Source organism: Solea solea, chromosome 5, assembly GCF_958295425.1.
Source record: "Solea solea chromosome 5, fSolSol10.1, whole genome shotgun sequence".
Classification (NCBI taxonomy): domain Eukaryota; kingdom Metazoa; phylum Chordata; class Actinopteri; order Pleuronectiformes; family Soleidae; genus Solea; species Solea solea.
Genome location: NC_081138.1, coordinates 21,831,526 through 21,857,727, shown reverse-complemented (window position 1 = coordinate 21,857,727; position 26,202 = coordinate 21,831,526). Strand labels below are relative to the sequence as shown.

Below are 26,202 nucleotides of genomic sequence, written 5' to 3'. Positions count from 1 at the left end.
GGATTTTGCATGTTAAATTTAAAATTTGAACAGGATAAATCGCATTTAAAAGTTTTTCCAACTCTCTTCTCTCTCTGGTGACAAAGACGCTGATTCACAGGCTTCCTGAAACAGCAGGAGTGAAACTACCCTAATAACCACATGTTGGTTTTGACGATAGCACTAACCGTCGCCAATGTGTCGTCTGCGATACGCTTGGTGTTAAAGGGTTAACTCACAGAGCATTTAAGCTGCTTTTTTCCATTACCATGTTAAAATGTATATACAGAGGCTATAAGATAATATCTTGTGCAATATGGAGTGTCTTATATCCTAGGCATTCTGATGAAATTATTACTATTTTTTTTTTTTCATTTTCACCAACTATACAAACACACCTGAGCAATAAGTGCTCAACATTTTAAAAATTGGATTATAATTGGTGACAAACTGTCTATTTAGTGGTTTGGCACAATTATCGCCACTCCTGTTTTTTAAAAGAAAATATTAGATATAAAATGAATCATAACCTATACCTATAAACACACACCCCCAGGATGTCCATGTAAGTATTTGTGTGATCCTTGCACACTAAGAGTTAATCAAACTTTACTTCAATATTCATTGAATAGACTTAAAACATAGAGCATTTTCTCATGAGATGCTATTATTTACCATATCTTGTCGAAGATAACATTTAATATTTGTTTGAGTGATCAAAAGTAAAGTAACTCAGCAATAAAGAAATAATAGTAAATGCATCCTTAAATGCTGTTGTAAGAATGCTTTCACAAATGCAGTGTTAACTGTGTATTTTTAACAATTAAAAAATGCAAGAAAATTCCAAATCAAATGTGTACGTGTGTGTGTGTGTGTTATATGAGGTTTGGAGCTACAACAGAAGCACAACACCCAGTGGATTAGCGCACGCCATACAAAAAGAGACGCGTGCCAAACAGCATATGCCATTATCATTTCTTATAGTTGAAACAAGGGACATCTTTGGCGTTGGATCAAACAACATAGTGGCAGCAGATGTGGCTGTTAAAAATACATTCAAAAAGTCAACTGGGTACAATAAGCCATATTGTATTGTACTGTATTACAGTCAAGAGAAGTCTTTGGAATCACTTGAAATAAACATTGTGGCTGTGTCAACAGATGTAGCCATTAAAAATACATTTAAAAAAGTCCGACAATTACAAAATGAAGTCTCATCCATCAAGATAAATAGAAGGAAGGGCTTTCTGAGAATGTGGGAAGTGAAAATATTTGCTCCGTCAACAGATGTAGCTGTTAAGCGCATGTTCAAAAGCTCAAATCCCTGAGCAAGTATTTATAGATAAAAGAATTGTTTTCTTTTTTGTTTTTTTTACATCCGCTCATCAATGCAGCCATTGTCTATTCACCGGAAAGAATACGCAAAACGTAAACAAAACACAAGAAGCATAAAATCAGCAGTAAAAGTAAGAATGCCAGTGAACAGATGGATAAGGTGTGCTGGAGGGTCAAGTGAGTGTGTGTGCAAGTGTGTTTTATACGTATATATATAATGTGTAGAATGCAGAATGAATCATGTCTCTCCGCTGATGTGTGCTATTTTGTGTTTAGAGTGGATTTCAAAAGATGTGTTGAGGGAAAAAGTAAAGAAGCAACTGACAGACAGATGAAGACTGTGTGTGTTTGAGAGAGAGAGAGAGAGAGAGAGAGAGAGAGAGAGAGAGAGAGAGATACCACACTGATCAATTAGTGCTCATCTCTTTCCCAGAGATTTGTGCCCGAGTTATTAAACACAGCTAATTCATCCTACTTCCACAATGGTTATAATCTACGAGAGTAGAGTGAGACAGAGAGACGTATTACTGTACGTATGTGTGTTTCTCTAACTGTGTGTGCGTGTGTGTGTGCGTTTGATTCATGGCCAGCAGGAAATGTGAGCAATGCTACATTTCACTCCTTGTAATTAACAGTAAATTGTTTTTTTACTGCTGCTTGCCATGAATATCCCCTCTGGTTAACATGAACAACGCTGTCGACACTCAAGTACCTGATGACTGACTGTGTGACTTTGTGTGTGTGTGTGTGTGAATGCCCACACAGGGTATGACACTAACTTGTGTTCTGGAGTGTGTGTGTCTGTGTGTGTTTATACATGTTTACAGTAGGCTGTGTGGACCAATTATCAAGCAAAACCATCTTAGTGAGGACATTTTGGCTGGTCCACAGAACTATAACAGGCTTTTTTGATGATTAAGACCTGGGTTTAGTGTTAGGGTTAGAATTTGGTTAAGCATTTTGTTTTAATGGTTAAGGTTATGGTTAAGTGCTAAGGAATGCATTATGTCTATGAGTGTCCACACAAAGGATGCAAAACCAGCATGTAGGTGTGTGACCTTTTCTGTCATATACACTGACCTTGTCTGGACCAGTATTCCTGATGGAGACTAAAACCTGGTCCTCGTGAGGCAGAATGTAATTTCTGATTAACTAAGTTGATTTAAACTGTGTAATATTTAAATAGGTGAACGCTAAGGACATAAATTGAGCTGGTTAAGGTAAGGGATAACGGTTTGTTTAGACCACGTGTGTCCAAACTTTTTTTAACGAGGGTCAGATTTGATAATGTGAAGATTTCCGGGGGCCAATGGTCCCTTCAGAGCTTTTTTTGGTAACACTTTACAGTTTTATAATTATTTTATTGTCATAATAATCATTTTTAAATGGCAATGTTACCAAATCTAAGCTACTCAGTGTGGCAGCCCACTGCTCCTAATTCTAGGATGGGTCAAATGCAGAGAAATAATTTCCCTAAGGGGATTAATAAAGTATAAGATTTAAGACACCTGACTGAGGGCCGTGATTGGTCTGCGGGCCGGCCTTTTGACATGCCTGGATTTAGACTTTCCAAATACATGGATGTCAAAGCAGTGTACTAAGAAGAACAGCTGTGTGTGGAGGTTTTTTATTTACCTGCTGGCAGGGTCTGTCCTGTGCTTGGCAGACTGGTAACACAACCCTTTTTAGTGCAGAGTGTAACAGTGAAGTTGTACACGTGGAAGGGTTTCAGTCCTTTCACTACATATACATGTGGTGAAGACGGCTCAGCCTGGTGCAAGACCTGACAAGAGGAAGAACAAAGAGAAAATCTGTTCAAACGACAACGTGTTCAGTTTGGGAATAAAGTTCTGAAAAAAACCCAGCACATTAGATGTGAAGGTGAGAGCATCTCTATATAATAAAGGTATGATAAAATCAAACGTAAAACTAGAATTTTTTTTATGCCCCTGATCTGGGAGGGATTATGAGTCAGTTGGGGACAGACTTGAAAAGCCTTTGGCCGCCCAAATCTAGGCAATCTGTGAGTCCACCTAAACATTTCTAAGCCCAAATCACTGCTTGTAGAAAATGTGTTGAAATTCTCTCCAGACATTCCTGGGACATCAATTTCACAAAATCACACACATATTTTGTGTGGTCATTTTTTTTCATTCAAGTGAACAGTTGTATATTCTGCATTCACAAGGCAAAAAAAGGTGTTTAAGGAGGTCACAGTGACATTTGACCACCAAAATCTAATCCATTCATTTGTGAGTGAGACTGAATAATTGAACCAAATCTTAGCAGAAAGTGTTTTAAAGAAGCTATATTCACAAGAACAGCCACTCGCCGTAGCCAAGCACCGGGGTGTTAAACCATTATTGGCTTTTCCCCTTTACTTCAAGCTACTGGCATAATCATTTCCACTCAACACAGGCCATAACTTAGCTTTAAAGTTTTGCAGTTGCCCTATTGATTAGGTGCAAGTGCTCCAGTGATTACCTGACTGACCACCGGAGGAGCGTAGGGATTTTTGGTCTGCTCAGTGAGTAAGTTGACTCGATATTGTGTCACTTGTCCTCTGGCGATGACCCCCTCACTCTCGGCAGAGCTCCAGGAAACACTGATACTGGTGGATGACAGTGCAGACACCGCCGGAGGAGCCATCAACTCTGGGACTGGAAAAATGGGCACACATATAGTACTTTATGAACTTGAAAACACAGAACATAGAACACATTCTCCCTCACAATATTACAAATGTATTAATCTATTGTTCTATAACATTAAAATGCAAGCTGTTAAAAGTAGCAAGTAAGTTAAAGGGTAAACTATTCACAATACTGTTATGTGTCATATACATTTTATGAGCATCATGATAATCTATAAATATTTAGATTTTATGGCTGTAGAATTGTCACTTTCAACCGTTTAGGGATAATTAGTGCACTCACTTAAGACTGGTATGTTTTCTAAATCCTTGACACTGTATATTCATTTTGTCACATTAAACATGGGTGAAAAATAAGATTCATAGCCTTTAAGACCGTGTCTGTGACAGTCGGTGCTTATCTCTGAGAGGTTAATGATTAAAGAAGAGTTACTACCTGTTTTTGGGGACATTCTTACTTTGACTTCTTTTACCACTTCATATTTTACAGTAGGTTAAAGTACAAATCAAATCAATATGATTTTTATGGTTTGCCTTTACAATCTGTACACGTATAGTGACAAAACCAAAACACACACACACACAAACAAAAAAAAACCTTTCAATACAAACAATACAAAACAGACAAAGTGGATATTATGTGGACATAATGGTTTTAGTATTCCATAATTCTACGGTGGTGATAGCCACGACTACACGACAGATCAGAGAGAGGAATTGTTGATGGCTTTTAGCTGTGAAATGTGCTGTGAAATGTGATTCATGGTAGACAGAACCACAGTCACATTCTTCCCCTGTAACTTCTCAGTTATGCTCACACATTTGAAATGGTGTTATCATATGCTTGTTATCCAGACACATAGCTTAGACTGATGTTGGAGGCAATCGTTTAGTCCTAATGAGCCATATAATCTCTTTGAAATTCAAATACCTTAATGAGTTCCCCTCCCCCAAACACTTCCATCCTCGTTCCCTTCTACTTTTCTCTTCATATTTCCCCACTAATGCCTGTTTTTTAATCTACCATAGAATGCTTTTTGTCAACTGGTGGAATTAATTTGACAAAAACATCACATTGTTAGGTTTTGATTATTATTATTTGGTTTCGCAGACCTGAGATTTCTGTTATTACATAATGAGGTTGGTGTACTGTACACATATGTACCAGTTCATCAGTACATGGTTTGTGTAAAACCAAAAACTAGTTGAAAGTTTGCAAATATTTGAGTGTTCTGGATCCCACTGATTAAAAGTGTCTCTAAAATATAATTTTTTGGACAAAAACGATAATTTAGTCATACACTGTGCCCCACTGCCCTTTGCCTTGTGTGGGTTATGGCAAAAATAAAATAAAATAAAAATACAATTTCAGTTCAGTTGGACAAATGTGTGTCTGGAGTTTTTTGTTGTTGCTTATTTTAACCAGAAAAAGGGACAGAGAATGTCCTGTGAGTAAGTGCTTTTGCACATTTTTCCAGAATAACTGGAAGTTATTTACAATTTACTGCATGTCAAAATAGTATATTAACTATTTAAAGAAGAAAAACAAGTTTTGTTAAAAAAAATAAAAAAAACATATACTGTATGAAACCTATTAAAAATACTATTAGTTTTTGTTGTTGTCACAATGTCCAAAAACAGGCCAACTTAAAGGAAACTCTCTGCTCTCTGGTGACAAAGACGCAGAATCCCCAGCACAAACCATTGCATACAGTAATGCAAAGTGCGCTTGTGCAAACGGTGTTAAAGGGGTTTAAGGTCCACTCCTATATCTGCATCACAGAAAATATGTCTCATACTTTCACAAAATCTCACTTGCACATGAAGTCTTAAGGGTTTCTTAAATACTGCTGAAAGAAGAAGGCGAAGAAGGTCTAAGTAGTCAACCATGATCATGATGTACACAAACCTCCCTCCGTGGTGTGCGCTGTGGTCCACTCTGATGCGACTTTTCCTGCCATGTTGACACTGTCCACTCTTATCTGATAGGTGGAAAATGCTTGCAGGCCCACGATGGTTGTGCTGCTCTCAGGGGCCGGCAGTGTGCTCCTGTTGGTCATCTGTGTTTCTGGAGGAACGCTTGAATCCAGCCAACCAGAGCTGGAAAACACTTTGTTCTCAACTGCCTCACTGGAAGGACTTTCCATTGGTCCACGTAGAAAGACCTCGTACCTTGTGATAACGCCTGTACAAAACCACAAACAAGAGATCGTTACGGAGGACTTATCACTTATCACACTGAATAAAAGAAGCAACAAATCAATGCAACAGTAATTATTACTAATTTACTTGTGATTTAGTGAACCAGGGACCATTTATAAGTCTCAAAGCATCAAATATAAAGGTGTTAAATACTGCAGCTCTACTTAATATGCATCCCCCATTTACACACAGTCATGCCATGCTGTTCAGAGGTAATTCGTACACCACTGATAATGAGAAAGCCCAAGCCAGTGATTGGCACTGTAATACAACATGGTCCCATTTTAGTTCTCTGGTGAAAACCAGGCTATTGTCATTGGCCTAGCATGCTTTAATCCAGCTGTAAATGACAGGAATGGATTTGAATGAGGACAGAAAAAACATTAACAACAAACAATAAGCAACCCACAGACCAACGATGGAATGAATAAGGGTCCAAATACTGTTACAGGTATGAATATAAATAAGATCGAATAAAGGGCTTTTTGTTAAAAGACCCAGTGGCCCCAGCTCGTCTCTCAGGGTCAAAAAGGTTCTCATAATAATTGGCTGATTTCTATAATTATCTCGATAAAAGAGAAACATTTCACACAGTTGAGGTTAAAACATTCAGAGCAGAAAAAATAATTGTTATTGAATGATCTTATGGCCATTGAAATACTCTCGACTTTAATGAACAGCTCACTACAAAACAGGCGATAAATACTTTTCATGTCAAGTACTTGTGTACTGTTAATTATGGGTATTTTCCTAACCATGAAGACTGAGCAAGATCGTCACAGCAAATGTTTAAAAGATGTTCAATGTCTTTTTTCCTGTTACGCTACGAGGAAAAATATCAATATGTGGAGAGAGGGATAAGGTAAATATGAAGCACAGGAAATAAATCTTTGTTACAGGGATTTGCAAAATACTGGGAAGGGAATAGATTATTAGACAGAAAGGAGGAGGAGGAGGAGGAGGAAGAAGAAGAAGAGACACAAACTCAGGTTTTAGGGCTTTGTATGACACTGAGCCTTAGAGCTGTTACAAAGCTCTTTGGATTTACCAAAGGCAGTTCCAATTCAGTGTGTGTGTGTGTGTGTGTGTGTGTGTGAGTGTGAGTGTAGAAGTGTTAGTTCATTCTCATACTTCCTGAGTGACACAAGCCTTAAAGCAACGCTACGAGGTGAGTGTACCATGTGAGCTCCAACAGCTCTCTGTGAGTGTGTGATTATTCTAAACTTTATTTATTCTGACAATGACATTAATCGTTTCTGTGTCTGTTGCGTTGCATAGTGTAATACACACAAAACAATACATTTTGAATTTATTTGTTTTTCCCAACATGTACATGATGTATTCTGCGTGTGTGTGTATGTGTGTTGGGGGGTCATACCATTTGGCTGACTGGGGGGCTCCCAAGAAACATGCAGTGTATACGGTCCTGTGGCAGTGACTCTGGGTGGAGGCTGGTTTTGTGGGGGGGCGGGGGCTGTCATAAAAAACAGTGGTGGAGGAGAAGAACAACCCCCAGAAGAGCAAACCTGTAGAGTTCAGAGTTTGTTACTTACTATTTTACTTACTATTGTACATGTACACAAATAGTTGTTTTTGAAAATATCATGTATAAATATGTTTCCACTGGTGCTTTGATAAGCTCCACCTACCTGCAGTATTACGGAGTACTGGGTAAAAGGCTTTAGTCCACCTGCCACAGCCGCTGTAGATGAGCCCGTGTAGTGAACGATGGGCTCTGCACCAGATGACTCAGTAGAGGATAATACAAACCTATGAACAACAGAAAAAAAAAATTATGCTCATCAATTCATCGCTTGGCAGTCACTGTGACTTCACACTGCATGACGGGGCTCACGCAACACACACGACGTGATCTTTCACCATGTGTCATCTGTGTCATCACAAACACACATGTAGTCAGTGACCATAGACTGGAGGAAGAGACAAGGGGAAAAATTGAGGACTGTTGCCTGACAGTCATGTCAGGCAACAGTTGAGGCCGTTTACGACGAATGGTTTTGTCCGAGTACCCAAAAAACTTAGGTTGTTTTCACACCTAATAGTCTTTGCTAGACTCTGTATGATTGGGGACTCGGTTCAATTGGGGGTTGTGAAGTTCAGCTAGTCCGAGTTAGCCCTAAATGCTCCGCCTCTTAATCCTCAGTGTCATCACTTCCCTTCCTTCCTTACCTTTCCACTGGGCCGGTGTCATTTCGCGGTGTGCTCCAGTTAAAGCTGGCAGTGGTTGGACCCGGTCGCCCAACAAGGCTTAAATGGAGCTGGTCAGCTTCAGGTGGTGCACTGAAGGTTTGGTAGAAGGCTGGTGTGCTGGTTGTCTCACCAGCTACAGTAGCCGTTATCAGCCAATAAGAGTAGTTGGTGTAGGGAAGCAAACCAGTGTCTTCGAATGTTTCAGGGACTTAAAAAGGAAGGAAGTGAGAATCCATGTGAATTTCATGAGAATATTAATGGTTCCATATTGTACTGTGCGCCCATGTGTGGATACTCACTGAAAGGATAGTGACGTTGGACGCTATGCACCGATTGTCCATCTCTGATGAGAGTGTAGTTGAGTCTGTTTGAATTCGGGGAGTCGGGAGGATTCCAGGTAAACTGGATTGAAGAATAACTGACAGCAAAACCTACTGGTGCAGGCTGCTGAGAGGGAGCTGCAACAGATGAAAGAAAAACAGAAAGAGACAAATAATCTAACATTTCACAAGGACATCAGATTACATGCAAACACATCAGAATCAACTACATTCGTACATAAATATATCACATTTTAGTTGATGCTAATGGTTAATGTATGTATGTCATCCAGTACTGTTGATAATTGGGCGGCCAATGGCCAAGAGAAAGGGAATAGGGCTTGTAACTGAAAGGTTGCCAGTTCAATCCCAGGAAGGGCCAAGGGCTGGGCTGCCCCTGAGCAAGGCACCACTTGTGTATGTTTACTACTGGAGTGTAAAAAGAAGTGAAATTCACTAATTGGTGTATGTCTAAGGTAAGTTGAGTTCAAGTAAAGTGCGAAATTGAGTCTGACTGATCCAGTTCTTCACTGGAGCTAAAATATAATACACTACAGTAAACAGAATGAATCCATGATTAATATAATAATAGTATGATATTAACATGGTATGACAAATTACTATGGCCTATTACAATATATAACTTTTGCGTCTGATTGCAGTCAATGCTCAAGTCCCAATTCTGAAAATCAGGACCTCAGGTACAACACCACCGGCATAATCTCTCTAATCTACACGTGTGTGTTTAATAACAGGTAAATCAGACCTTTACTGCAGCCAAAGTGGTTCTGAGGGTCCAAGTGACTGGCTCCAGGCTGACAAACATCACACTTGTCTCCAGTTACCAGCAGTTTACACACACACAGGCCTGAGTCTGGATGACAGGAGCGATTGACACTGCCCACTGGGTCACATGCACAAGGCTGGCATCTGCTCGAGCACAGAAGGAAAGACAAAAAAGGTCAAAAAAGAAGTTATAACACTTATAAAAAACACTTATAATCATAACCAGAACCATGTTAGACACAATGATTAAAACATATAGAATTGACAATTACATTTAAAAACCATAAGCATTTAGACCGACAGATACACTACATGTTATTTCAATAGATAAGGATATTTTTGAACTATATGTAGTGCAGTGGTCTTAGTTTTTTTCTTAGCCAGGGTGTGTGTCTGTGTGTGTGTGTGTGTGTGTCTGTGTGTGTGAGAAAGGGTGTGAGGTCACTGGCTGGATGATCACCCACTGCCCAGCCCCAGTGAGGCTAACACAACACTGCTGACCCAGACACATCTATGTCTGTAATTGCTCATGCAATATATATATATATACAGTATATAGGCATAAAATTAGGTCACTAATTAAGTAAGTACATTTTATAAAGCACCTTTCACAGATATGGAATCACAAAGTGCTTCATATGGCAATACTAGTAAAATACATAACATACTGCCAGGGTACATTAAAAACATACGCTTGTGCAATGCAAAAAAAAGAATAAAACAAGAAAAGCCTTTGTCTAACTAAAAGCCTGTTTCAAAAGGAAAGTCTTTAACTGCTTTTCAAAAACGTCAACAGCGTCACGGCAGTGTTCCACAGCCTAGGTTTTTTTTTTAAACCACAAGTAACATCTGACCCAAGATGTAAGGAGGAGCTTGACTATGCAAGGCTCTAAAAGCTAGGGTCAAGATTTTAAAATGGATTCTAAAATTCACTGGTAACCAGCTAAAGGGCCAATGTGCTGTTTTATCAGAGGCATGAAATGAGTCTCAGAACCAGCACACATTAAAATACGGTGATTGTTAGTGTGCATATCTTTACTTCTATTTATTAATTAAAATATGTTTTGACTAAGTGACCATTCAGAGCAGTGGGACTGTCTTACCAAGCAAGCGGGTGTTGAAAAAAACTCCCCACTTGCTTGAGACTGACTGCATTTGTGCCCACGGAGCACAAAAGATGCTGTTCTGATTGAATCACGTGCAGATACACGATTTTTATGTGCACAGGTTTTGACACTGATTAAAAGCCGTAGTTTTTCTTTCTATAACACACTGAATACTCACACGCTCCATCTCTCTCTCTCTCCCCCTCACACACACACACACACACCGCTACGCCTTCTTTATTACTATGTGAAAAGCCACAGCCTCATAACGAGCCGCAAATTTGTCCTGTCAACTGGTGCTCTCACACCCCCTCAACACACACACACACACACACACCAATATACTGACTCGACCTTCACTCCATTCTCAAGGAGGAAGAAAACACCAACATCAGAACAATCTCTTTTTTGAGAGTGTCAAATGAAGAGAGTTTCCCAAAATTTACTGAAATAAAAAAAAACAATATTTAGAAATAAAAAAATAATATTAATTAATATAATATAAAAAAATATTCATTTGGAAGATTTATTTGTGTCCTAACCATAAAATTAAAACAAACAAAGCATCTGTGTTAGAATCGGCCAAATTGCCATTTTAAAAACAGGGTCAGCATCGGCCAATATCCCTCTCTGCCTCTGGGGGAACACAACAATCACACAAGGTCAGCCACCACACGGTGAAACAGTGGTGGTGAGCACTGTTTCCTCACAGCAAGCAGGTGCTGGGTTCAATTTCCAGTCTGGGACCTTTGTCCTTTGTCTGGGTGGGTTTCTTCCAGGCTCTCAGTCGCAGCTCTGATCAATTTCGGTTGTATAAAGATGATTTCCTTTCCCTTTCCCACACACACAGAGAGAAAGAAAGAGACAGACACTAGACCACTCTTTGAACAGTTTGTGGACCACCATTCATCTATGACACCATGTTAAAAGGGAACTATATACATCTGTGTCCCAGTGTTCTATAACCACAAACACTGATCTTCTCAGGAACAGTAGACCAAAACCTGGTCTGCACCAACCTGCATACGCTTGCATGTGTGTGTAGGTGTTTGTTTCAGTCCGCACGAGACACACCAGAGTGAGAGTCATACGTCTGGGTTTCCCATCAGTTAACTCCCGGTGCAGAGAACAGAGACAGCACCTGCTGGCTCGCGCACTGCATGAGCGCATGTGTGTGTTTGTGTGTTTGTTCGTACATGTGGTGAGACTGACGTGGTATTTTTACCTGCCCAGGCCCGGGTTGAACGCGTAGAACATCTCCTGACACTGGTCACAGCGACGGCCGGCCACCGAGGGATGGGCACACACGCACTGACCCGTCGGGATCTCGCAAATGCGCAGCGACGCTCCCATGGGATGACAGTCACACTCTGCACACACGCTCTGATCTGGAGAGAGGTAGAAGCCTGTGCAGACACAAACATGAAGTAAAGCTTAATTATTCATCTGATCAGTCACTAAAATGCTTTTGACCGCCAAGTGTGTTTTTTTTATTATTTTTTGATTCCTTCCTTTCATGTTCCAATTAGAATTCATTTATTCATCTTCTACTGCTTTACCCTCCACATGAGGACATGACAGTCCATCACAGGGTCACATAGAGACAAACAACTCACGGTCAAGTTAGAGTGTCCAACTTGTCTAATCCCCAAATCTGCATGTTTTTGGACCGGAGAAAACCCACGCACACATGAAGAGAACAAGTAAACTCCATGCAGAAAGGCACTTGTTCCAACTGGGTCGTGAGTGGTAACCACTACGTTCTAATTATAGTGATTTTTAAAAAGCACAAACTCAAAGACATTTGTTATATATATATATATATATATATATATATATATATATATATATATATATATATATATATATATATATATATGTATATATATATATATCCACTATGAGATACAGTATATGCTCAATATGTGTTCTAAGAAAAATCGACATCACCTAAATTAAATGTCAAATGTGGCTGTATCCACAATTATCCAATGATGACTAGGAGGCTTATGAAACAGGGGTTAGGACCACCTGGGGAATTGTAAGATCTGGTGAAGCAGGGACTGATTTCAGACCTAGCCTGCATCATTTCCATGTCCCTCCGAATGAGCGTTAATTGCAGTTTGTTGTTCCAATTTATTCGTAATTACATTGAGCACAAATCCAATGTGTGTCCGGGGTTACATTAAGAACTCAAAAATTCGAAAAGGATGAAATCAATTTGGTTCATTTTCCTCGAGGCCTGTCAGCTGATAAACAAATTAGACATTCTATTTTGTCACTCGGGCAGGAAGTTCACAATGACATGAACTAGCGGTTCAGGAAATGAAGACGGACAATTTGTAGAAACGGAAGATGAAAAACAGTCAATCGGGTTTAAACGCTACAGATGAGGACTCTAAATGTTTTGGTTCGTGTTTTGTAATCATATTAATATACTGAATACATATGATTGTGAAATAGCTCTATATAAATACTATATTTCTACCAATCGTTGGTGGTGTGTGTGTTCAAAGTTTAAAGACGTCTAAAGAGAAGCTAAAAACAAAGTAGAATTTGATTTCAAAGAAAGTCAGGTCTCAGTCAAGTTGAGCACAGGAGGCCATCGTGGAACTCAACCTTGAAGACTCAGACCTGACTCAGACTCGTTAGCGACTCAAGCTTGAACACGGACTCGAGGTTCACCTCTGATCAGGACATCCCGTTTCCTTCATTTGGTTTTGTGTCCTTTGTTTTAATCTTTTAAACACCCTTCCAACAAACGCATCCATCCACAGCTTGTGTTACAGTAAACCCTGACGATGCCATCGCTGCTCCTGAATTTCTGTCACAATACAACATCTGTTACCTTTTGTCCCGGAGCACTAAAAACCCACATACAAATACACACACTCCGACAAATTCATGCGCTAATGCACAAAAAGTCAGATGAGTGAAAAGAAGTGATCTTTCCGCTCTTTTGTGTTGATGTTGAGACCTGGCACAAATGAGACAATCACTGATTGGAGACCTGGCAAAGGGCACGTGCCATGTTGTTGCGCACACACACACACACACACACACATTTGGGAAAGCAGAGGTTTTCCATCAACATTTTCTCCAACAGCTCTATATATTTGGCATTGTGTCCATAGTCAGTCCTCTTCGAGAGTATTGCAGTTGTTGGGAGTTCATCAATGGGCAGCTCGTGGTGGTGCTGGGGGGGGGGGGGGGGGGGGGTCACACAAGGATGCCTCACAAAAAATATATTAATTCAATACATTTTGCTTAGCTTCTCATCACAGAACTTTTATTTTATCAGTGGTGTCCATGGTCTCGGTCTTTCACATGCTTGTGTGTCACTGTGACAGCAAGCTTGAAATCAAATAGGCTTGGCTCGTCTGCCAGTCAGTGCGTTAGGCAAAGGCCATAGTCTGACTAAGACAGGTAATCGTACAACTTCCCTGAGGATAAATGACGTTAGAAGAAAGACACCACCGCTGATTCTACGTCTTCTCCTTCTACTTCCAGGTCAAAGACAGGGGAGGAAATTTTGGTGCATGCACAGAACGCCAAGTCTCAAAGTCTGACTCTAGTCCGACTAAGCGAATACACGCAGGAGTAATCGGACTATGAATCGTATTATCCAGGTATGTTAGTCTGACTAGGACTAGCTCAATTTTAGTTATTACTAATGTGTTTACATGACATGAAGAAAACAAAATTATTGTCTTAGTCCGACTAAAATCAGACTTTTAACATGCAAGTAAACACAGTGATGTGAGTGAGTGAGTGAGTGAGTAAACGCATTGACTGTGAGAACTAGATTTAATCAGTTAGTTTGTACACACTTACCAGGTCGGCAGCTACTGCAGTCCTGTCCGTAGCGTGTAGGGACACAAACACATTGCCCTGTAGTGCTGTCACAGACAGTTCCTGCTATTGTTCCTCTGGGGTCACATTGACACGGTACACATCCTTGGACCAACCCATCTGCTGGAACAAAAAAACATCATCACATTCCAGAACTACACAGAATATGTGATTTGTTGAATTTAACTGAAAAGCAATAACCAATCTGTGTCGTCTCACCCTGGAAGTCTGAGCTGCTGCTGTTGTAGTAGTTGGGCGCACAGTTGGTGCACTGTGCTCCCTCCATCCCGTCTCGGCACGGGCACTGTCCGGTCCGCACATCGCACAAACCCTCCGGTACTGTGCCACTGATGTCACACACACACGGCAGACATCCCAGAGAGTTTCGATGCTCCAGGGTGTGGTAACCATAGCGACACAAGTCACAGCGATGACCTGTCACATGTTTCTGTAAATGAGAAATGTTGACTCAAGTAAACTTCAGTTAAAAAAGCAACCACGATCACCATCAGCAGCCACCGCACCAGAGTCGCACTGAACCGTGTTTTTAAAGCCCGTTTGTCCTGTGGTTCAGTCTGTTATGTTTTTATATGGGTATCCAGTCAATGTGACTATTTTATCTTTGTCTTGCTCCAACTGTCAGACTCCAGAAATGAATATACCACAAGACAAGGGCCACAAAGCAGCTCTTATTAAGTTATGTAATTGGTAGAGCAGGGGAGAGTTACTTCAGATCACCTTTCATCCTGAAAAACAAATATAAACAGGTAAAACTTAGTGACAACCTCTGTCTGGGCCTCAATGCTGTTAAGTTTACATTAAGTTCAGCTCTATAGAGAAAGACATATGGCATCTGTCATTAGTGTGAGAAATCATAAAGCAGTGGTGCAGGTGAGTCTAAATAACCATGTTAATATATAATTATTTGGCACCGATATGTTGACAATTATATCTCACGATTATATAAAACGTATATACAGAGTCTAAAAGAATGTGCGATACAGACTGTCTTATATCCTTTTTTCAGCACAACCTAGGGAATCTGATGAAATTATTTATCTCAAAATGTTTAAAACCAGATTGAATTTGTGAAATTGTTAAATACGTCACAGTTCAAAGTTCGCTGGGCTCTTCTATTTTTCGACATGCGATATAAAATGAATCATAACTTTGACTCATAAGAAAATGAAAAATACATTTTGTAAAAGCCTGAAGATGTGACTGATAAACACACGGCCCCAGGATGTCCATACAAGGAGTCGTGTATTATTCCCACGGCAATTTACCAAGGATGCTCCTGTGGCACAGATCCAATTGAGCACTAAGGGTTAATGGCAGCAAAAGTAGCACTATTTATTTGGAGACAGTATGGATAAGACACATAGAAATATACCCGCTCATTATGATGAACTGTTTGTACAATATAACTGAAAGCTCAGCAAAAAAAGACAGACTGTAAGGACAGACGATGACAGGACGTTGTTGTGTTGCTTTTTCAAGGTCACAAACAAACTTGGAACCACTCTTGTGGTTCACATAACAAACACAGTATGCTCACCTTACACACACACTGTCCTGTGCGGGGATCACAGACTGTTCCGGGCTCTGTCCCATCTTGTGAGCAGTTGCAGGGAGCACAGGAGCCCTCCAGTCTCAATCCGTGCAAACCGCTGCCACACAAGTCACAGCGCCTGCCCCCCACCCCGGGCTTGCACTCACACTGCCCCCGCTCAGGCTCACAGAACTGGCTGAGGGAACCCATGGGGTCGCAGTCACACAGGACGCAGCCGCCTGGGTGGGACAGGTTCCAATAACCAAACTCACAGCGGTCACAGGAAAGACCTGGCAAAAGTGCGTGAAAGGAGAAGGGGTTAGAGAAATGTTTATAAGAGGGCAGAGTGGGGCCACCCGAGAGAAAAGGGAGGAAATAGAAAAAAATACCAGCGTTTAGTCTCTCTCTGTTTGTAGGTGTGTGTGTCTACATGTGCGTGTGTAAGCGAGGGGGAGACTAAGTGAGCAAGAGAAATGGTGGGTGAGTGTATAAAACTGCCATCATTAGGGCCTGGCCCTCTACATATGATGGATCACTCACCTAAGGCCAAACACTTAATTTCACTGAGTGAGAAAATAAATAAATTAAGCTACTACAAGAAAAGAAGGGAAGCGAATGAGGCAATAGAGGGCTGGCAAGATTGATCGAAGAACAGGAAAATATATTAAATTACTATCTGGCATAGAAAAAAAACACAAAAAATTCTTAACTAATATACTGTATTTCTTTTTTAGTTGTGGCTGAACTATTCGGCCAGCTGCATTATCTCATGTGAGGACACAGCGGGGGAAACTCAGGGATAATCCACAGCAGGAGAACATGTGGGTGCCCTGACTCCTGCATGCTCAAGCCAGGAACCTGTGGACGTGTCACTCACTCAGACGTTCAAACTCTGGACACAATGCTTCAGACATTATCTACACACCACCTGAAAATGACTTGTGCGTGCAGATTAATTGTCTACGCTCTCTCGTTCGTTGCCCCACTTGGAAATCAACTAAATATCATGCATTTAATTGCAAAAAATTTCAGGCCAAAAGTTAACAGCTGAAATTAATCCGGTTAATTCACTTTGATTTTGGTGATTCTGTCTTGTCAGCTTATTTCATTTTTCCGTTTCCGTTTCTAATTGCCGGATTGTAACGAACGCCGGCGCCAGACTGGGAGGTGCAGGAGCGGCAACGCTAGGCTACATAGCTAGTTAAACTATAATATGCAGTGTGTCTGCGTGTGTGTGTGTGTGTGCGGCGCTTATTTGAATATGCCATACGTATTCCATGACAGGCAATCTGTCCCTAAATGGATGCCTGGGGGCAACACAGTCACCACAGCCATTTATGAGCGAGCGAGTGTTCATATGTGGGGTGTGTGTGTATGCACGCACATACATTTATGAGAGCATACCTGTACAACCGTGTTACAGCACATAACCGTGTGCGTGTGTGTGCGCGTGTGTGTGTGTGGCAGACACTTGGCATTTCCCCCTGGTCTGCCTACTTTAATGATTTTATAGATATGAATGCATTTCTCTCCATAGATCCTATTTCATAGTGGAGGAATGTGTGTGTGTGCTTGTGTATGTGTGTGTGTTTTGGTGGTAAATATGAAGGTGAACACACCTACTATAATATATGATGTATACAAAGTGGTGCACAGTTGCGCCCTCAAATGCATCGTTACTTAATTTCTCTTTCAAATGTAATGTTAGATTAAATATTTGTCGATATGTTTATACTTAAATGTGTTTCTGTGCTTCCTCTGAAATCTGCATACTTTGGGAAAAAACAAATATCAGAACAGAAAGGGAGACATTTTGCATTGGTGTCGGCATGTGTGTGTGTGTGTGTGTGTGTGTGTGTGTGTGTGTGTGTGTGTGTGTGTGTGTGTGTGTGTGCGTGCATGTGTTTTTCAAGACATGGCCCAGCCCTTTTATCAGTAGCCAGCTGGTTAACAGGCTCATGCATCACCATTTCAAACACTATTATGTACACAATGCACTCTGGCACCTTGTTATGAGGGTGTGTGTGCGTGCGCGTGTGTGTGTGTATCTGTGTCTCCGTGCGCGCATTTCAATTGCGTCCTTCTGAAGTGTGGCTGCCATTGCTCTGCTCAAGGTATGAGCTTGGCAGTAATAAATTGCCATAATCAAATCTAATTTCTGAAAAATACCTGTGGGAACAACCAAACAAACAGTGAGAGGGGGGAGGAAAAAAAAAAAAAACTCAAGTGGGTCGTGTAAGAAATGGTGTGAAAAATACAAGAGGCTGCAGCAGTTTGTTTTAATCAACTTGGCATTGAATTAGAGAATTAAATACCAGCTTAGTCCTTGATGGCATGTAGGCCAGTGTGCACATGAACACACACGCAAACATTTACACGTATTAAGTCACTCATATGACCAGGAAACAGACAGACAGACACACACATCCAGACAGACAGAGATCTTCCTCATATACTATATAGTGGACATTAGCACCTCTGACACAAATTAAGAAATGCGCGCACACGCATGCACACGCACACGCACACACACACACACACGCTCCTGCATTCACACGCACAAGCATGGGCCCTTGACAGTGAGGCTTAGCAATAGCCATGATGCGTTGAGTTGAGGAGCGTTGGCCAGTTTTGCATTTCATACAAGCCCTCTTCAAAGACACACAGGGGAGAGAGTGAAACCATTTATCACAAAGAAAAGCACATCGGCTGGAAGCAGCGCCAGCAGAAAAGCCTGTTTATTTTGGCTGGCAAAACACTTGGGTTATGTGTTTATGCCTGTGTGACTGTTCTGGTGTGTGCACCCACTATATCCACTTTGTGTGTGTGTGTGTGCGCGCCTCTATGTATTAATTAAGATGAACAACTAAACAGTGACTGACCTCATAAAAAAAGCACAAGTTATCAAAGTACTAGGGGAACCAGAGTTTTTTTTATAACTGTAGTAAAATACGAAGTTCTGAAGAGAGGGCTGATAGCCTTCTTCCCCCCCAAGCGCTACAGGGATGTCGACGGCCTTTGCACACCAGAAAGAACGTGAACACACTTTCACAACTCTTCTCTCATCACTGCCATTTTCTGCTTCTTAGTTGGTTTATGCATCAGGATTATGTAAGTCAAGCTGTTCGCTATCATATTAAAGTCTCACTTTAAAATGCAAAATGCATGTTGACCTGCTGTAGAAACATGATATGACATTCATTTTTTATCTTGTACTGTAGATTTTTTAGTTATTTATCTCTGGTTTTCTCCTTTCCTTGCATGTTTCGTTTTTTTATTGTGTCGTGTTTAACTTTGCTTCCTGTTTTATTTTGTAGTATTGCTTGTCCTGTTTCAGTTAGATTTACTTCCAGTGTTTTCCATCCTTTGTAGATAAGAAATTAACGTAGTCTTCCAGTTTCCTTGGTGAAGTCAATCAGGAAGTGAGAATATACTGAATAGCCACCGGGTGGCGACACAGCTAGTTGCAAAAATAACTCCATTTTAATATTAAGTCTATAGGAAAATGAGGCTTTTTCTCAGTAAACAGCAGGACTTAATGGTCTCAATCGCTAGTTTCCGGTCTTCTTCACATTTCAAGGAAAATCCCGATCACATATGTGGACACCAGTGTGACTGATAGTTGCAATAATCCATAATGACTTCTGCACACGAAATGAGAGATTCTAGCTTGTATGGGTGGAATCTACAAGGTGAGAAGCTGGACCGTCAGTCACGTGACATCACACACACCTCTGACGAAATGCAGTGCAACCAACTACAACCACACCAAATATTTCATTGAGGTAAAATGCAAGGACAAGAACCTCAGAATTAACTACTCACTCTTACCTGTAACATGGGGCTTACAACGGCACTGTCCCGTGTCGTGGTTACAGCTCAGAACTACTGCTGGCGAGACATCGCTGATGCCCACGTTGCTACAGTTGCAGCGGATGCAGCCATTTGGGTTTGAGGCTTTAAGAGCGTACCAGCCAGGCAAACAGTCTGTGCAGCGACGGCCTGTTACAGAAGCCTTGCAGTGACACTGACCTCCCACCTGGAGGCAAGAACCACAGGAGGAGTTTAATAAAAGTCAGAGATATTGAGTCTGATTAACCCCAACCCTTCCTTTAAACTGAACAAACCTGGGCACACTCCGTGCTGCCATTGACTGTCCCAGCAGTATGACAGTTACATGGCTGGCACACATCAACTGACGTGGGATCAGATTCCTCAAGCCTGTAAAAGCCACTTATGCAGAGCTCGCAGTTGTTACCTGGTGAGAGAGACATAAAGATACAGACGCTGTGAAAGGCAGGTAAGTGAACGATAGGAAACACAAAGAGATCAAAGAAGATGATGATGACACAAATCTATCGTAAATAATCCAGGTTTAAGCTTTGGCTCAGTGGGATTCATGCCAAAATAATAAATGGTTTGAAAACTTTTAAAAACACAACCGCCACTGCCATCACTTCTGATCAATAACAAAATAGTAAAAAAATACAGTTGATTGATTGCCAATTCTGGACAAGCAACAAGTATGTATAGCCGTTTCTCTGAACTGCAGTGTGATTGGTCAAAGTCTCCCAACATGTGCCAGATTTCCTCAAGCAGAACACAAGGTCTAGAGAAGGTGTAGAAGTTTAGTTCACTCTCAGATCATCTTATTTTTATTAGGCTGAAAGGTGACATTGAAATTTTGGATCAGTAACGACAAAAATACACTATATTACCTACCCTTGCTTTAAGACATCTGTATGTTGTATAGTAGAGTTGTCAATATAGTTCTTGGGGCCAAACTGACTATATTGATTACATCAGACTGTACTTCATGTATAATAATCACACTCACACCTTATGTTTATTATTGGCTAACTAACTGTGTACCTGTGGTGTTGTGCATGCAGCTGTCACAGACGCCTCCTCCTCCTCGATAATGTTCATCTGGTTGGTCGTCTAACCGGACCTCATAATGACAGGAGAGGGCGTGGCCATGGCACACGCAGGGTCGGCAGTTCATGGGCTGGAGCTGGTCACCTGACCTGAAGGGCTTGTCTTTGTAGAGGGGTGCACAACGCTGACACTGTATAAAAGAGATGTTTATATATGTACAGACTCAGTTTTTTATCATTATTATTATTTAGCATTAATTGCACTGTATTCAATTTATTCAGTGGCAGTCCTTCTACGCCATTCAGACTGACTTGAACTCAAACTGCGTAGCATCGGGGGGAAGATTTACATTGAGGGAACACCCCTGGGGCATCGCTTGGTTGTGATTGGATAAAAACAGAGATTTTGGAATCACCTTACGGGCAGTGGGTGGAGTCAAAGAAGATATTACATTAGATTAAAATTGGGAACTGAATCAAAAGCAAATTTGTGAAAACAATATGCAGTACTGTGCAAATGTCTTATGCCACATCTGTTGTTTTAGCAATGTTATAATGACCGTACAGTAGCGATGAACAACTAATAGAAATTTGATAAAAATCGCAATACAGCCTACTGCAATGAACCCAGAAAAGATCACAACTAAACACAAACCTTTGCCAAGCAACGGCAGGGAAAGAAAAACCCTGCATACGTATGCGTGCACACACGAAAAAGGTCCCATGACAAGTGGAATTATTTTATGGAACAAAGACTGTCACAAACAGTGAAAAGAAGTGACACTGAATGAGACAGAGAGGCGAGATATAAAGACAGAAATCAGTGGTCCATGTAGATCTAAGTCTAATGAGAAGAATATGCAAAAATGAATAGAAAACACAGAGGTATTCTGTGCTATACTTGTATAATAAAGAGCCATATACACACACACTGCACATAGACCACTAATGAGGAGTGACTCTAACACAGACCCACTTTCATGTTAATATCAACACACAAAGGTGCATGTGTGTGTAAAAAAAATGCATTTTCCTGTAGCACAGAGCTGCAGAGGCGAGAACCAGCGAGTACAAGGCCTTTGATTTTGTTCAGCAGTCAGTACAAATTATGGTGGACAAGGGGGGCATCAAATGGTGGGATTAAAAATGTATTAAAAACACAGGAGTTCCTCCCGTGTGTGACACATGCAGACCTGCACTGGGCCTATTATGTGTGACACACACAGGGGGAGAGAGGGGAGGGTGGAGGCAGGGGGAGAGCACAGATGAAAATGGGAAAAGATCCACCTATTTGTGGATAAAAGCGAAGGGGGAGAAAAATTATATTATTTCTAAGATGAGAGAGAATATTCACAAGTGTGAGAGCAGGAAAGAGAGAGGTCATTAAGATCCTCAATAAGAAAATGTTGGTCCGTGACAACAAGCGGCCTCATGTGTAGTTTCAGTGTGACACAAAGGAACAGGATGAGAATCACGCAACAAAACCCGCTGGTTACTTTTTGCTCAGTTCTTGCAAACAAACAAACAAACAAACAAACAAACAGAGCAGACAGAAAAACACAGGCGAGAACACAACATGAAAAACAGGAGCCCTGACAATAACATATGGAGACCATGTCATTTGGAGGTAACACATTATAATCTACACACACACACGAGTAAGACTGGCATGTAAAATGTTCCGTGTGATCAATGAGGAATAGCCCTGACACTTGTATTCTCTTGAATGACCACAATGGTGTGTTTGTAAGTCAAGAGCCCCTTTTTCCACTTAGACTTTCTGGAAATTATTTACCTCGGAAAAGAATTCCCAGTAATGTGTGTGGTTTGTGTTTCCACCGCACCTCAAAGTTCCAGAAAATGTATCTAAATCAGGCTGATAAGTTTCTTTAGCTCTTCCCCGACATTTAGTTCCGCCAGCTTGTCGGCTATTCAAATATACACTGGGTCGTTATTTTTGAAATGGTTAACGAAATGAATAATTGAACGAATTTCATCGACTTCTTTTAAAAGGTGTGTTGCAGCCGCACTGGCTTAAACAGCTGCAAAACGTGTTCAACTAATCAGTGTTCTTTAGCACACTCCAGCCCATGCTGTGTGCCCAATTCTAACCCTAAAACCAGGTCTTAACAGCACCGACAAGGTCAAAATGTCCTCACAAAGACAGATTTGTACGTCATTTGGACTTCAGAAAGCTACAAAAACAAGTACAGCTTCTCAGAACATGTCATTGTTTAATTGTTCCTGTTGAACGTGGCGGTTTGGCCTCAAGTTATGACTGCCTCCCTGTTTCTTTGACCCTGCTGCCCATCTGCTTTTCCAGCTGCCCGTCCGTCTCGTTGCAGCTCTGTGTCTCCGAATGTTTCACTTATTAAAGCTACAATCACTTTGTACAATCTCACCCACTTTCCCACCTCTCCCCTCGCTTACTTGACTCCCGCCGTCTTTACTATCCCCTGGTTACTTGTTCTCATAGCCACGATGAGTATGTGAGCAGGAAATATTACCATACCAAATGAAAGAAAAATGTTTTTTTTTCTCTTTCTTCTCCTTTCTTTTCATTCAAGCTGCGTTACCTTCCCTCTCTCGGAGCTTGCTAATTAGTCGAGGGACTGGTGTTCGGGAGTTAAAAGAAGAGCGCACACATTCATTCTCCTCTTCATACAAAAGGGGATTGATGGCACTCAATCAGAACCAGCAGCTAAAAGGAACGGCACATACTTAAAGCTCCGGTCTGTAACACTTCATCGTATTTGTTGAAGTCTTCTTCACATCCTATCCAATACACTCAGGTCTAGTCAAAGTTTATTTATAATGCAGCTTTAAAACTAGTATGCTGAACAGGCTTGAAAGAGAATAAGCAAATGTGCGTTTAAATCAGGGAAGTAATAGAAAACACAAAGGAAATGAAAATATTAACATCATACAGAACCATGACACTGTAAGAAACTCTAATTTGTGGCCAGGAAATAAGTAAAACCTGCAGACAAAATACTAATTTGTGGACTAAAGTAAAGTTAACTACTGCAAAGACGAGGAGAAAATCTATTTATTGGCCGTGTACATCTGACTCCGCCTCCGTAGGTGGCACTGTATCTCTCTATAAAAGCCAGTGCGTATTGAATCAGTTTCCTGTTGACCTTTTTACGTCACAAAAACAAACAAACGGTGACAGTGAGATGGATCGTGCTGTGGTTCTGTATGTTTCGTACCTGCTGTTAATCTTGCAAATTCGATCGAGCATGGCTCTTGTGGTCGCTGTGTTGCCTGAAAAAAGACGCCGTCGCCACCACAGTTTATACGTCCTCTCCTATAAGTCCGACTAAGCGTATACATGCAGGAGTAATTGGACTATGAATTGCATTATCCGAGTCCGACTAAAGTGTTGACAGGACAGGAAAAACCAAATTATTGTCAGACTAAAACTGGACTTTTAACATGCACGTAAACGTACTGAATGATGAGGAGGGACCTCTCCTGTAATTTCAAGTGTTGCCCTATATTGCCATCTTTCCAGTCTTACTGACTTAATAGTTTAAATATTATACAGAATATTTCTTCTTTCTGTACATAACCTTCTAAACGTATATCCAGCAAACTGCAAGACACACAGAAAATATTCCTTATCAAAATCCACGTGCGGATTAAGTGCGGAAATAAAGTGTGGTATACTAAAGTACATCTAATTACTGACACGCTTGTGCTTCTTAAGCCCTTTCTAAAGAAAAAAACAATGGATGAATGAGGATCAATGTTAGTAACCTTTGTTTACAAATGTGTTATAATGCAAAAAAAAATATGTGTTTGTGTGTGTGTGTGTGTGTGTGGGCTTTAAAACCAGAAGAAAGGAGAACATCTTCAACAAAATCTGCTGAGTGAGGCTGCTGCTACTATAATGGATATGTGGACATTCAGATGGTATGTCACAAGCATTGTGTGTGTGTGTGTGTGTGCGTGTATATATATGTGTGTGTTAATCTGCCGGGGCAACGCATCTTATCCTAAATGCCATGACCAATTTCACGCTCTCACTGGAAAGGTCGTGCCACGGGTGTGTGCACGCGTGTGTGCGTGACCGTGTTTGTGTGTGTGTGTGTGTGTGCAAGCCTGAGTTATGTGTTTCTGAAGTTAACCCGGTTAACCTCGGCATAGGTGAAATTCTGCTGTTGTGGCAAACTTCAGCAGAGAGAGAGAGATGCTGGGCAATTCTACTTAACGTCACTAGCCATCAGTATCTATCACCCACACAGACACAGATGCAAACAAACACAGTGGACAGATACTGCACATTTTATATATATATATAGCACAGCAAACTAAAAAAACTGACAAATTTGATCCCTCTGATATAATAATAAATCTAACTCAGTTTAATGCGATTTTAGATTTTATACGATTTGAGGACACTTATAACCCTAGCACTCACTTTGTCCTTAACCATCAACAACTGCCCCTTTCCCTAATCAAAACCCTCAAATACACGCCTGAGTTAGAATTTTAAAAGGTTTGCAAAACCCATCACATTCTCTATATTTCTGTGTCTGTAGAGGTAATTTTTAAACAAAACCTAAATAAAAAAGTTTCAACCGTTTAACACCTAATACTGACTTTTATTTGCTTATTTTAACCATAAAAGGACGAGAGAATGTAACTAAGTGCTTTTGCCCATTTTTCCAGAATAACATCCAATATTGGGCAGTTATTTACAATTTACTGCATGTTAAAATACTGTTTTAACAATTTAAATTTGAAATTGGAACAGTATAAAACATATTTACAATAACATTTTTAAGTTTCTCCGTTTCTCTGTCTCTCAATGTTCAAAAACAGGCCAAAACATGTAAACTATGTACAGGTGTTCTTCCCACTCTGGCGACAAAGACGCTGATTCTCGGGCTTCCTGAAACAGTGCGAGAAATTACCGTAATGGAATTTGTCCGATAGCACAAAACTTTGCGTAACAACAGTAATGCAAAGTGCGCTTGTGCAGACGTGTTGTCAGCAATACGCTCGGTTTTAAAGGGTTCAGGGCCTTTGTACACTATCAGCAACATGAATAACTGATTTCTTTTTTTTGTTGCAAATAATTCGGGGGGTGGATTTTGAACCACTTTAACTATAAATATTAAGCACAACGCAAATAAGGAGGAAATCAACCAGGAAAATGCAGGCCGAGTATCAAGCGCCGATCATTTTACTAAAAAAAAAAGGTGCTTTGAAGTTGTGAAGATGAGACGACTAAAATGTCCTCACATCCATAGAAAGACACTCACTCACACGCACAGAACTTAAAAACAGCCTGATGCAACTCCTTCACATGTCTTACATT

At 40.7% G+C, this 26,202-nt stretch overlaps 1 protein-coding gene across 1 annotated transcript in view; it reads right to left on the bottom strand.

The window, feature by feature from the left end:
• The window catches only part of ush2a (Usher syndrome 2A (autosomal recessive, mild)), a 197,253-nt gene that overhangs the window by 138,823 nt on the left and 32,228 nt on the right, over positions 1 to 26,202 (bottom strand). Inside the window, exons 12-26 of the mRNA XM_058630175.1 lie at positions 20,869 to 21,064; positions 20,124 to 20,254; positions 19,828 to 20,035; positions 16,003 to 16,286; positions 14,664 to 14,892; positions 14,427 to 14,564; positions 11,818 to 11,998; positions 9,467 to 9,630; positions 8,680 to 8,838; positions 8,360 to 8,588; positions 7,819 to 7,939; positions 7,548 to 7,695; positions 5,877 to 6,152; positions 3,799 to 3,974; positions 2,950 to 3,097 (exon numbers count right to left, since the gene is read on the bottom strand). Of these exons, the coding sequence (XP_058486158.1) occupies positions 2,950 to 3,097; positions 3,799 to 3,974; positions 5,877 to 6,152; positions 7,548 to 7,695; positions 7,819 to 7,939; positions 8,360 to 8,588; positions 8,680 to 8,838; positions 9,467 to 9,630; positions 11,818 to 11,998; positions 14,427 to 14,564; positions 14,664 to 14,892; positions 16,003 to 16,286; positions 19,828 to 20,035; positions 20,124 to 20,254; positions 20,869 to 21,064 (2,788 nt within the window). The remainder of the gene's footprint in view (positions 1 to 2,949; positions 3,098 to 3,798; positions 3,975 to 5,876; positions 6,153 to 7,547; positions 7,696 to 7,818; positions 7,940 to 8,359; positions 8,589 to 8,679; positions 8,839 to 9,466; positions 9,631 to 11,817; positions 11,999 to 14,426; positions 14,565 to 14,663; positions 14,893 to 16,002; positions 16,287 to 19,827; positions 20,036 to 20,123; positions 20,255 to 20,868; positions 21,065 to 26,202) is intronic.